Source organism: Aphis gossypii, chromosome 3 (assembly GCF_020184175.1).
Source record: "Aphis gossypii isolate Hap1 chromosome 3, ASM2018417v2, whole genome shotgun sequence".
NCBI lineage: Eukaryota > Metazoa > Arthropoda > Insecta > Hemiptera > Aphididae > Aphis > Aphis gossypii.
The window spans coordinates 54,672,717-54,686,798 of record NC_065532.1 but is presented as its reverse complement, the minus strand read 5'-3'; the positions used below and the strand labels follow the sequence as shown (position 1 = coordinate 54,686,798).

The window sequence follows — 14,082 nt, the reverse complement described above, 5'->3', positions numbered from 1 at the left end:
TGAATTATAAGAAATGCATATCTGTTCTAAGTAATAAAACTTCTAAATTATTGAAATTCATAGTTCAATCTTTTTTCTTTTGTATGTAGTATAATTACATAATGAGTAACTTACAAATTAGGAGATGTAACTTAGTATTTGCAAACACTCAATTAATGCAGATAAAAAATTAATAATATACATTAATATTATATTAATAATCTCAATGGCAACATAGTATATTAAACTAAAATATAATAAATGAAAAAATGAATAAAATTTGCAACCAAAATCAAAACATTTTAATCAGTAAAATATTGCAATTATTTTTAAATATATTTTAATTAAATCTACATATCAATAGAAATTGTATGATAAAAAATAAAAAAATAATACCTAATAATAATATTAATTATTGAAAACTTAAATTACAATGTGATAAATAACTTAACAGTAAATATTTAACTTTATCTTAAAAATAAAAAGATTAAACATTCTTGTGGAATACATTATACACACAATAAATAATAAGTGATTACTAAATCACATTTTAAATTATTTACAGTTGTTATGTTGTTATGAAACCACTGAATTATTTTATTATAAAGTATGAACTTACACACTCAATTAATATAATAAAGAAACTGATAAAGTACACCATTATTTTTACTCTGAAAAATGATTAAAGCAATTTAAATGAGTAAACAAATAGTTATAAGTTGAATTAAATATTATGGAGTGCTCTTATATATATAGATAAAAAAAAATGATTGTAGGTAATACATAGAAAAATAAATTATACATTTTTAGTTTAAATTCAATAAGAAGCAACATATTATTACATTTACACTTCTATACAAAAAAAAATGATTTACCTATAATATTCGTTGAATAAAATAAATATTGTACGTTTAAAATTTAATTTAATGATAATATTACATTTCCTTATAAATATAACTTATTCGCCACGGTATGTGAATGCAGCATCGACGACAAATACAACTCCGTTGAGGATGGACAGCCAAGCTTTGGTTAAACCAGTATTGACATAGGATGACTTCAATGCATATCCATTGTAGTAGTTGTACGACATAACTCCAGATGCAATAAAGAGAGCAGCACCAATCAACACGTAGAACATGTCCTAAAACATTATTATATACAGTCACATAAATAAGTAATACAAGGTTTGTTAAACCGACTTAGATCGAAATAATTTTATAATTGATTTTATAATAATACAGTGTAATATGTATAATATTATACAATCATAATGTACATATTGATATTCTGTATTATATACTTACAATAGGAATACAAAATCATATGTAAACCAAATTGGTATTTTCAAAGATTAAATAATACTTAACATAACAAAATATTATAACAGATTAAAGATCTAATATATTTTTTGTAGTTATATAGTCATTATTAATGTGAATCCCTTTATTTTTGTCTCAAAAATGTATGAACAAATATGAAATTATTTTTAATAGACTTACCAGTCGAGCGCTTATCGGCGTTCCAGTGAAAAGTCCAATGAAAATTCCAGCCAAAATAATCACATAACCGACATACGTACCAGTAGTGATCATAACTGATGTGGCATCACCGCCCGGAAAACTGTTGTAATGCAAAACGAAAATGATGATGGTAAGAGCCTATGAAAATATAAAAACCATACAATTATTATTATAATAATATTATTCAATACAATATTCACATTAGTTTAGAATTAATGAAGGTTTGATTAATAATTAGTACAGCGTGGATAACTATTTTAATAGTATCCTCTTATCTTAAAAACTATTACAATTTAGATTCTAATGATGAATAATAAATGCATTAAGTTTATAATTTTTTTTTTCTGTATTTATATTGTATTGTGTACAGGATTTATAGAAAAAAAAAACTTTTATATTCAATCTCAAATTTCTAGGTACTTTTGGAAGAACAAACTTCCAGTGCTTTTCAAAAAAGTAGAGAAAAATATAACATATTTTTTTCAACAAAAAATCTAACCTGACCTAACCGTAAATACTTGAAGATTTAACAAAATGTTTATCAATTTCTTTAAAAGTTATAATTTTCAAAGCATTTTGACTCTTTTTGAGTTATTTATAGACATTAGAATTTATTTTTTATTTTTTTTATTAAAATTAAGCACATTACAGTGATTTAAATACTCAATCAAGAGATACAACCTGACACCTACCGTACAACTCAATGGTTACCTACATTCCCCCATTTCAAACACAATTTTTTTTTTTTTACAAATAGTGTTAACTGTTCAAAGATTCACCTTGTCGTAAACGAGATATAAGTTTTAAAATTTATATAAATATTTACATTTACAATATATATTATAAACACTGAAATACATATGCATTGATAAATCCTATAGATTATTTTGTTAGGAAAAACATCTAAAATACTACAATATTAATCTGATAAATAATATATATAACTATGTGATAGGTCACTTATTAAACAAAACGTAAATATGTAGGTAGACACGTGTTACTGTTTTAATTAAACACAGTAAACACACATTTTTTTTATTGTTATTATTTTTTGAACATATTTTAATAATTATTAATTAGTTTTAACTAAACATGGAGGAGAAACAATTGAGAATTTTCCAACATTTTATCCATGATTTCATTTTTAAATAATATGATTTAAAACAATGCTGCAGAATGAAGGTCTAATATTATTATGATCGATAGTTTTAACCATATTAAACTTATTTTTATGTATACAACATAATACAAGTATAACTTACAATAGATTATCATTTTTTTTTTCAAAACACATTTGATGAACATAAAAAATGTAAATTATGATATTGTTTAATTTTTGTACCTACTACTTCTAGAGTGGTGAGTCAACATTTGTTAATATAATAGTGATAATTTATCCCAGTCTCCCTCTGGCGTGTTTCCAGTCTATACTACAGTGAAATGAACACAGAAATTATATTTAATAGGATATAAAGCGATTCCAAAATAGTCGTTGAAAGTAGGTACATAATATAATAACTCATTCGTTAAAGTACCTAACAACTGAAGCAGTGGCATGTGTTTCTATTTCCATACATAGGCTTTACAACGATGATCCAGTGGTATGGCAAAATAAGTATTCATGTCAACGATAAAATGTTTAAAATGCAAGTAAAATAAACTGAGAAAAAAATAGAATAGTGTCAAGGATTCATCTGCAATTCAATTCATACCACGCAACTTTCACAACAAAATAAAATAAAAATACACATACAATTGTGTCAGCAGTGGCAATAATAATAATTATTATTATACTTCTAGCGGTACATAAAATATAAAAAAACAATGTACACCGAAACAATTCGGGGTCATTGCTATGTGTCTGAAAATTGATTCGTATAAACCTATTTTGCATTTAATTTACGGGTGTTGTAATAGAAACAATAATTATTACACTACTTTTTATAGTTCATAATATCATAATTATACGGGGCAGTACATTCCGGCACACGATAGTTTACAAATATTAGTCATCAGTCATCACTAACATTATATTTTATTAGGTAGGTACCTCATATTAAGTCTTCGAATGAATCATTGTAAAGTGCCCTTGAATAAAATGAAACAATTCCTTAGAGAAAATACATATATTGGTTCTAACATACCTAATATTATAATTTATAATGTATACCCACGTTTTAAATTGTCTTTAGGCGTAATAATAATACACCTCTTACCTAACCTCTGCAACTACAGTAAAATTAAAACGAAGTTCAAATTACAATTTTATTTAGACCCTGCAATTCGACACACAAAATTTTTTCAATGTTATTATTTAATTTTTTTATCGTTGAGGCTATCGTCAATCAACATTCAACAAGGACTTCCGTAGGCGTTTTTCGACCAACTTGATATACATTAAAATTTCAAAAACAACTCCCATCATCTATATTGTAATTAAGGGGAATAGATCATTTTATATAATCACGTCATATTGTCGTGCTATATGTAAATAGACAATTAGCTAAATTTGTTGAAAAATATATAATATTGCATAGGTAAACTATATTATACAGAGTGATTCTTTCATCATCGAACACTCATTATTTCAAAATCTATAACGTTTTTGAAAATATTTTTCTTACATAATTTACAGTGACTAAAATGACATTTTTTTAGAAAATTTATATAAATATATATATATATTTTTTTTTTTTTTTTGAATGACAACATTCATTTTTAATTTTATATTTTGAAGCAGAATATTTTTCGGAGTACTTCGATGCATAAAAATCGAAATTAAGACGAGTAATTTATGAATTATAAGTATTAAAACTTAAAGTTTTTAGATTTTGAAATAATAAGTGTTGTGTTTGATTAAAGAATTATTCTGTACTTATATAGGTATGTTTTATAATTTTAATCTATTAAATTAATGCATACAAATATGATATGTATAATAGACAATGATAATAGATTAAAAGATATGAGGACTAAGATACTTTGAAAATCATAATAAAAATTACTATTAATCGATTAACATACATATATTTTATAACTTGTAAAACTTTTCGGAATATAAAATTACTATAAGTCAATAATCAGAATAAGATAAATAATTATACATGATTGAAGATTATCGCTAGTAAATTAGATTTCAACTCAGAAATAATCGTCTTGTTTCGATTTACATATGCCAACATTTTTAATAAAAGAAATCATCTGTTTAAAAATGTACAATGAACATTTTAATAAATTTTGTATATTTAAGTTGTCCGTCGAGAACATCATATCATGTTATTACTTTGTTGCTATATACAAATAAATATAACTAACCTAACAAATAAAAATAGGTATTATTTTAAAACACAATAATATATACTGAATTATCAAAATGATATTATATAGTTCGATTATTAGCCAATTGTACATAAAAAACTTTTGTAAAAAATAAAACGTTTTATATAAATCATAAAATAAGATGTTATAAGAATATTATACTTATAGTAATAGAAACAAATATTTTATTTTATCTAAGTTCCCTAACCTTGTAACTATTATACATGATGGCTAAACTTAAACCTATAAATTATAGGTATATATTATGTATTACACTTTATCAATTCGTTTTCACCTTTAAATGTTAATTTACCAATTACAATATTTTATGTCTCCCCACAACACCTAATATGCTTAAATTTAAATAAAACAAACTTTCTAGTCTTAGCAATATTTTTTTCATTCTAGTGTGATGATAATGGGTTGACAGAATAAAACTGAACTAAGCATCAATCATCAAAACATGCAGATCGAACAACCCCATAATATTAACAAGCAACCACAAAACTGTTTGATATTTTTTTTAATGGCTTAGATCAAAATGATTTATATACTTGTCATAATTTCAGTATATTCAACATCTCAGAAATTTCGCTAATCAATGTTAAGTCTGGCTCAATACCCCAATCCCATTATCTCACTAGAGTTCTCTCAAAAAGCTGCTCTAACGAATGATTTTTTGTTGGACATTAAAAGTTATTAATGTTCATGCTTGAATCTATAGTATCAGAATTTGCGAACTGCAGAGATGAAAAAGGACACGCCTTCATTCACTAGGTTTGTCAATTCCAATCAGAAATGTTCATTTCGTAATTTTATTATGCTTCGAAGACGAAACCATTTTTCAAGCTTAGTAAAAAGAATACTGGAGCAGATACAGAGACGCAATGACTTAAAGGAACGTAAATAAATAACATGATGTACCAGCGTAGCAGTGTCATTCTCGAGAAACTGGTTAACCATTCTCTAACCACTATAACTACTACAAATATATCCCTGTAAACATGTACATAGTTAAATGGTTTTTATTGTTGTTATTATTATTATAGTTATACAGTATTCAAAATGAACATTTACATTTTTTTACAATTCTATAAAATATAAATCAATCTAACCATATAAATATTTTTCCCCTTTCCTTCTATTATTCTTACTACATATTATTATAATTGTGATTTTCCGTTGCATCTATTATTAAATTTTTATTTGTATTCAATATTACCACTTAAAAACATAAAATCCGCATTTTATTCTCCCAATAAATCTTGAAATCTTGGTATGCGTTGAGCGAGAGCTGTTAATTATTTATTTATTTATATATAACGCTTGGTAACCAACGTCACCGCCGTTAAAGAACCTAAGATATAAACAAATCATATGGTTTTTCATAAATAAATACACATAAATTGTATACACCTATAATATTATATAGAATATACTCTGTTCGTAATACTTAATAAAAATTAATACAACATAATATACAAATAAATTAAGATTGGTGAGTATAAAAATCCATATTTGAACGGGTGATAGTGAACAATTCTGAGTTTTTATAATTATATTCTACAATATTTTTTTTTTGGCGAGGATTCTCAACTAACACGGTACTATAATTACGCTAGGTAGATATCTAAGATTTAAACATTATAAAAAAATATATAAACTATAGCAACTAAAAAAATCAGACAATTATGGCGCTTATTTTTCAACATATTATGTGTTATGTATAAATTTTTAAATCGTGTAAAAACGAATCTTGATTCTCAATGCAAGATAATAATAAATACATTTATGTATCATATATATTTTATAAAAACGTATGGAGTTATAATATAGCTACGGCAAATGGCAATGCAAAAAATAGAAATTGAGTGATAAAATATTTTAGAAAAAATTGCGAAAAATGTAGGTAGTGGAAAACTAAATTAGGTAGATTCATTAGGTAATTATTACAATATAATCTTGATGTAGTATGTACACATTTTTCTAACAGCCATGACAATAGAACTATCTCTTTTTTCTAGTATTCAGATGCCACCTCTAGTTCCAACATCTCGTTAAGATCGACTTTTAAAATATTTATTTTTTTAATGATTTTTTAACATTTTCTGATAGTTTTACTTATTTTTAGTGAATACATTAATACACTGTATAAGCTTTTAATGTAAACTTTGAATTGAGAAATTCAAAATATTAATTTAAAAATATTGTTTTTATAATATTATGTTGAATAGTTTTTAAGTACCTATTTTTCATATATACTTAATGTCAACTGTTCTAAAAATTATTGAAAAAACATCTTTATCTATCTCTAGCAATTATCAATTAATGTGGTCTTTCTCAAACTTAACTAACAATTAATTGGTAAGTTGGAGAAACATCATTATCCTATTAATTACCAGTAAACTGTTTTTTATTGTGAATGTTGAAGTTTGATAATTTACTCTTGTATTATTGTTTATTATTATACTTAAAATAAAGAAGTGTTAAAAATTCCAAAAATAAAACCTTCGATCCATCACTAGCTATTTTCACTACTATAAAAAATTAGAATTAAGTATAAAATAGGAAATTGAATGATTATATACATAATATATATGTATAATAATACATACACATTATACAATATATAGGTATAGCCGGTATAGGTGATGAATTATTGGTCTCTACGTAGAATTATTAAATACTAACAATCTAGCACACTATAATATACATTAGTCTAAAAATGTACACTAAAAATCTTAATTATATCACACAACACAATTTTCATTAAACTACCTTCTATTAAAACACGCACATCTTCTACACGCGGTATAATTTCAATAATTTCAATGATACATAAATACCAATTAACGCCACTTATATCATGCATAATTATTACTTAATACAATATTATTTAAGGTTGGCTACGATTGGCCCACCACAATAGTTATTAATTATTACTTATTACCATTTCGTTAATTCCGTGTACTTACCTAAACAATTTATAAGAACACAATATTCGTAGTCCGTAGATGACAGTTTATGATATCTCTAAAAGGACTAGAAGGACGACTCGCTTTTAGAATTTAAAATTTAGAAAGTACCAATGCGGGGTCGACGGATTTTAACAGGTTAAAACGTTTTATGTACTATACTAGGTATCGTGGTTACGTGTTTACAAAACATCATAAAAGAAACCATAATTTCGCTATAAAAAAAGAACAATCGACCGAAACGCGTTTCAATTACATATATCAGCGTATATAGGTATTTATAAACACTTGTAAGTTGACAGGTTTAAAAAAGTACCTACTTTCTTCAAACAAATAATACAATTTTCGACCATTGATCACAGTTACTACTGCAGTCATTATATTATATATTATCGCCGTGCCACCGGTACTAAATATTACCTTTGTAGCCATAAAAAATGTAATAACAGCACCTAATAGACAATATTAATGGAAAGCATAGTACGTTATTCACACGATGTTAAAAATGCAGCAAGCCTATTATAAAAATCAATTATTTAAAAATAAAAAAATACATAATACTAAATCATATACCTATTTACTACATATGTTTAAAAAAATTTAATGCTATTATTATATAACAAAGTTATAAGTAATATATACACAGAAAAATTGGTCATAATATAATTTATGAAAATAATATGTTATAGTACCTAATATATAAGTTAGGTATTATATATTATGTATATTATATTATACTCACGAGTTCCAAAAATTTAATCATGGTAATTTTTGTGATTGCCATCTTGTTGATTTTGGGTTTTGGTTTTGGTTTTTACTTTTATTTTTATTCTAGGCAACTGTAAAAATATAAGTTGACAAATAAGTTAAATTAAGTATTAATATAATAACACATCTTAGTGGTCAGTAGGTTTTAAAGTAATAAGGTCACGTCTGTGTAGGCGGCTTTAGCTATGATGTGCCTCAAATATGGGAGTGCTAGCTGTGACCTTCGTAGATTTGATCATTGTTGATAAAAATATTAAAAAATAATAATATAATGACGTAGAAGAATATCGTAAATTAATATGCCCGGTCCCCAATATATTTTATTCAACTAGAAAATTTTTTAGTGATGATTCGTAATAATTATCTTGTGAACTTGTTAGGTATCAAAGATAGGAAATTAATAATATTTTGGTTAGGCATTTAGGTCGTCAGCCATGTGAAGGACATCCAGGTGTGGTTGCTTCCATCCTGGGGCTATAGTGTAATAAATTTAATTTACAATGTAGGTACCGATTTGCTATATTTTTTTTATTTTTCCAACTAAAAAACTATTTTCACATGCATTATGTCATCGTTTTAGAGGTTATTTATTATTATATAGTACACTACGAGAAACAAGAAAACTTGAATATTATGATTTAACAAGTTTTGTTGATAATATTAAAAAAAAAAAAAATCAAAAACACGTCAGTGTTATACTATTTGTTTTCTGTAAATAATTTCCTGAACGATGTTAGATAAAATAAAATAACAATAAATAATTACATGCGTACGTTAAATTATTTTTGGTATTTACCTATTATGATAATGTTTACACTTATGTAAATAAGACAAAACTAAACAGAGAAGACGATCAAAATTTATTTTTAATATTTTAATGACAAACTACATGTATATAATTAGTTTATTATATAATGCATATTTTACTATCGTAAAGAATTCATGTAAAAAATACTGTTTATATTTATATTTATACATTACAGAAAAATATACGAATTTAAGTATAATATTATATAGTTATAATACGTCAGTCAACTGAAATAGCTGGTCTTAGCTCAAACGCATTTTTGCGTTGGCATGTAATTTGTTATATTGCACAATATCCTATTTTTTTAGTGAATAAATACCTAATAAATAATAATATCAACAGTAGAATATTTTATTTTAAAAGGAAAATAAAAATAATAAAATATAAACAAATATGTCGGAAATACGCGCATATTATAATCTACTAAAATTATCATTAATAATTATAAAACTAATTTTATAATTTTAAAATGATACTAAAAAATATAAGATTAATAGTTGTTATTTAAAAAGTGCATACAAATATTTTATTACTCATTAATATTTAGTTTAAGCAGTAAGGTTAAACAGTGTCTTAATTAAATGAATGAACATTATTAAAATAATATCTTTTTAAAACACTTGAGTCGATAAAATAAAATATTTGATGTTAAAGTTATTTTAGTACATGAATTTTGAATATTGAAGTGAACTATAATCGTTATGAATGATTAATGTTTTAAGAAAAAGAAATGTATAAGTAATTTAAATTTAACTTCACACACATGTGTATACCAACATGTATACTTAAAATATGTATAGTATGCACGCTTATTATTATACGAATAGAAATATAAACTATATTATTAATAAACAATATCTACGAAGTATTAAAGTTAATAATCAATCACTTGAAAGTTTAAATAAAAAAATATAAGATTGAAAATCAATAAATATTATTTTTGCGCGTTCCTAAGGTTATATGAATATTAAAATATCCTTTGGCCTGTCGCACTAACCATGAAAAAAATTATTTATGTTGTTAGCTAATATTTCATGTGATTTTTAAAACATATTTTTTTATGTAAACAAAAAACCGGTTTATAAAGGGTCATGGATTTCGCATAGCTTAAATCAAAAAAATCCCATTTAAATCCAAGTTTGGATTCATTTGACTAAATTATAATATGTATTATTTTCTTCACCCATTTTTTTTTATGTGCACAAACTTTATAAAGTTATCTACTTGCTATTTACAAATTTCATAAAATGACCTTCGGGGAAATGATAGTCGTATATGTAACAACAGAACTTTTAACAGCTGTAAAAATATTTTATACCTCTTTTATACTTAAAATAAATTGATTCCTACGCTCATATTTTGTATAAATTTGAATAGTAATGAATTAATAGCATAAATGAACCAATTACATTTTCAACGAAAGAATGCTTAATACTAAACAACTAAAATACTCTTAAAAAAAATTAAATGGTTAAAAAATGGTTTTGGCATTAAAAAGTAAAATAGAATTCAGAAATTACGAAGATGCAGTTAATCATAAAAGGCCCGGATACATCATACATTCGTCGATATTGTATACCTATACCTATAAATATAATAGATGTATAAATTATTAATTCATATAATATAATTCTAATTAAAAATTATAACAAACGTTTAAAGTGAAATAATGTAAATCTTTTCAATTTTACATTGACAAATGTATAAGAATTAAGAATACAAAAATATAAATTATGTATACCTACTACAATTAAGTATTTTATCAAACACAAAATCAAAAATAATATTATATTATATTATTATATAAGTATTTAAATTTAATACATAGGTAGTATTTAATAATAGGCAAGTAGGTACGCTTAATTAATTTTACATACATGTATAATAACAGGTACCTAATATAATATTTTACAACTAAGAACGTAACACGATTAGGTACTAGCACATTTTAATGATCGTATTAGTAAAAAAATTATTCATACAAATAATTAATCGTATTTAATTTTAATACCTATAGGCTATAATATCCCATCTAAATGAGTTTTACACTGGTCCTCTAAAATTAAATTTTTAAAAAAACGAGTGAAATACTGAAATATATTAAATAGGTACATAGGCGAGACTACGGGTCAGGCCAATCACACCATGGCCTGATTTAATACTGGTTGGATATCATAATATCATGATACTGACTTAGAAATTATTAGAATTTAAAATAAAATTGAATAATTTAGAATTTTTTTTTCATATTTGTCACTTGGCCTGTCCTAATAAAATTGTCTAGTTTCGCTTATGATTTTATATACCTATCATTAATAATAAGTAATAATATGAGAATATTTAAAACTAATCAGTGACTTAATCTAAATTCCATGAAAATGAAAAACAATATAACTAAAGATAAAAGCCATTAAAATAAACAGAATTTCTATTTTTTTCATGTATATATTATAAAGGTATATTATTTCTACCTATAATTTATTTTGTTTGTGCAAGCATAAAACTTCGTTTAAATAATAGTTTTCAAAATAAAAAATAATTTAATCACCCGAACACTAATAGATAAAAATTAAAATAAAATGATACACTTATAGACATACTATTTAAAATGTACCTAATAAAATTATTAATTACATTTTTAAGTGCTTCAAACCCCGAAATGAAGTCATAAAAAAGTTGCAAGTTCTCAATAACACAAGATATATATATGTATTATAATGTAAAAATAACCGTAATAAAAATATTTTTTTTAGAATTACGATGGTTAAAAAAAGCTTTGGCACAATTTTTAAATACAAGTTTATATCTAGGTTTTTAAAAATATATTATCTCAAATTATTACCAGCTAATAATGGACATATAACTTTAAAAAACAACCAAATATATACACTGATTATAGGTATTATATAATATTATACATTGATACTCTATCTACAAAAAGTTAAATTTATACATGATCAAACACAAAACTCTAGTTTATAGGATGTTGTAGTGTTATCGAAATAAAATGCAAACGATGATATTATGTTTCAAATAATATTCCCAACAAACCGATTCCAAGTATGCATTTTATTTAACCCGATTTACAATAATAATTATTTCCATCAATTAAATAGACATTAATAGATTACTAAATAATATTATTTAACAAATTGGAAAAAAGCGAATTGGAGGATCTTATGTCTATTCACGAATTATAATTTATGAAAACGAACACTGAGAATCAAGTCATAAGGTAATATAACAATTATTATTAGGTAATCATATTTTGATTTTTGGTAAAAAAAAAAAAATGGCTTACCGATAGTGCGTTGACGAAGAGAAGGTTTGTGGCAAACTGTCGGACTAACAACGATCAGCAGAGCTTATATGTTACTGTGGTTGCGTTATTGTTGACTGTATTCTGTTGTTGTTGTTGTTGTCGATGAGTGTGCCGATGTGCGTGCGCGGCGCTGCGGGTCACCGTTTGTGCGGACTGCTATTAATCTACGAGACGATCACGTATAAAGACGGCGTCCTTGGTGGGAGAAATCCAAAACCGTGAATATTGTATTTAATAAATATCGCTTTTAATATCACAAATATCCAAACAGCCAAAATTGATTTATACATAATAAGTACTACAATAATTTATTAGCCGTTCCAATATATTACATACCCGAATTTTATGGGATTGCCATTTACGGAAGTTCTAGGACACTATACGTATACCTACTATTTTATGATTTAGGTCTCTATAACCCGAAAAAAGAGAGGACTTTTGCATAGTCGAATTGAAAGATATTGTTAGAATAATACCAACTTACAAAAAATAAAATAGATAGGTATACGTATATACGACACGGTTATACTTATACCAATGACGTGCAGAAATGTCACAACTGAGACCTAGGTACTATTTGAAAATCAGGAGTAAATCGACTGATGGTATTTTTTTGAAAAAAATGTTGATAAGTATTAATTTAAATAAAACTTTTGTTATTAATTATCATATTTTATGAGTGTTAACTAAGTTAATATTTATTAAGTCCTATGAATTTTAATAAAATTTTTATTTTTCAACGAGGTGGATAGGTGGAAAATTAATTCTGGCTCATATTAAAAGGAAGTTCTGCTTAATACACTAATTTATTAAAATATTTTGTATTATTAAGATCTATTTTTTATTTTCTTATAATCATAAATACTAAATATAAAAATGTTTCATGATAATATAAATAGTGATATTATACTGCTAGTTGCTACGTTTATCGAGTCTTGCGACTTTTATCGTTTTCTAATTGACTGTGATAATCATAGTGTCATCCATTAACAATAATCTCTATTCTCTACCAAGAAATTTCCTGTTGATTCGATCGTTCTAGTTTAACTTTTTGACATAACATGACACAACAACAGCTGTGAAAACGACTTTATACGTGACATTCGTATTTCGTTTATTTACAGTAGACTATACAATTATCTGTAGACTATAGAGTATAAATAATCATGTCAGAATCCATAGACATAAATACATAATGTACCTATTATCTATTATGTACATAAGCGCCCAAGTTAGGTTATAATACATAATTTATGTATTATGTTGAGTGTAGACAGTATTAGTTCAATATTGGTTTTATTAACAACAAAATTACGCTCTGCAAAAATAATATCGTTCTATAAGTTATTTTATATTTTATTAACGTATAATTTGATTTTCTACAAAAAT

The 14,082-nt window shown here is 24.7% G+C and overlaps 1 protein-coding gene and 1 long non-coding RNA gene across 2 annotated transcripts; one reads left to right on the top strand and one right to left on the bottom strand.

The window, feature by feature from the left end:
* Positions 1-255: 255 nt before the first annotated feature.
* On the bottom strand, positions 256-12,841 carry LOC114126542 (uncharacterized). Its single transcript, XM_027990514.2, has 4 exons — positions 12,673-12,841; positions 8,538-8,634; positions 1,482-1,640; positions 256-1,123 (listed from the first exon to the last, which is right to left on the bottom strand). The coding sequence occupies exons 2-4, from the start codon at positions 8,577-8,579 to the stop codon at positions 938-940; spliced, it is 387 nt and encodes a 128-aa protein (XP_027846315.1). The 5' UTR covers positions 8,580-8,634; positions 12,673-12,841; the 3' UTR covers positions 256-937.
* LOC126550857 (uncharacterized) lies at positions 2,956-5,890 on the top strand. The gene is made up of 2 exons (XR_007604900.1): positions 2,956-3,304; positions 5,229-5,890. It is a non-coding gene; the product is annotated as an uncharacterized LOC126550857 (long non-coding RNA).
* Positions 12,842-14,082: the final 1,241 nt, after the last annotated feature.

What these genes read in the sequence shown, in the direction of transcription:
- LOC114126542 (XM_027990514.2), bottom strand. Translation starts at nt 8,579, where the DNA reads ATGGCAATCACAAAAATTACCATGATTAAATTTTTGGAACTC. An exon ending in TGATTAAATTTTTGGAACTC is followed by an intron (nt 1,641 to 8,537) that starts GTGAGTATAATA and finishes ATATTTTCATAG; the next exon opens with GCTCTTACCATCATCATTTT. An exon ending in CGCCGATAAGCGCTCGACTG is followed by an intron (nt 1,124 to 1,481) that starts GTAAGTCTATTA and finishes ATAATGTTTTAG; the next exon opens with GACATGTTCTACGTGTTGAT.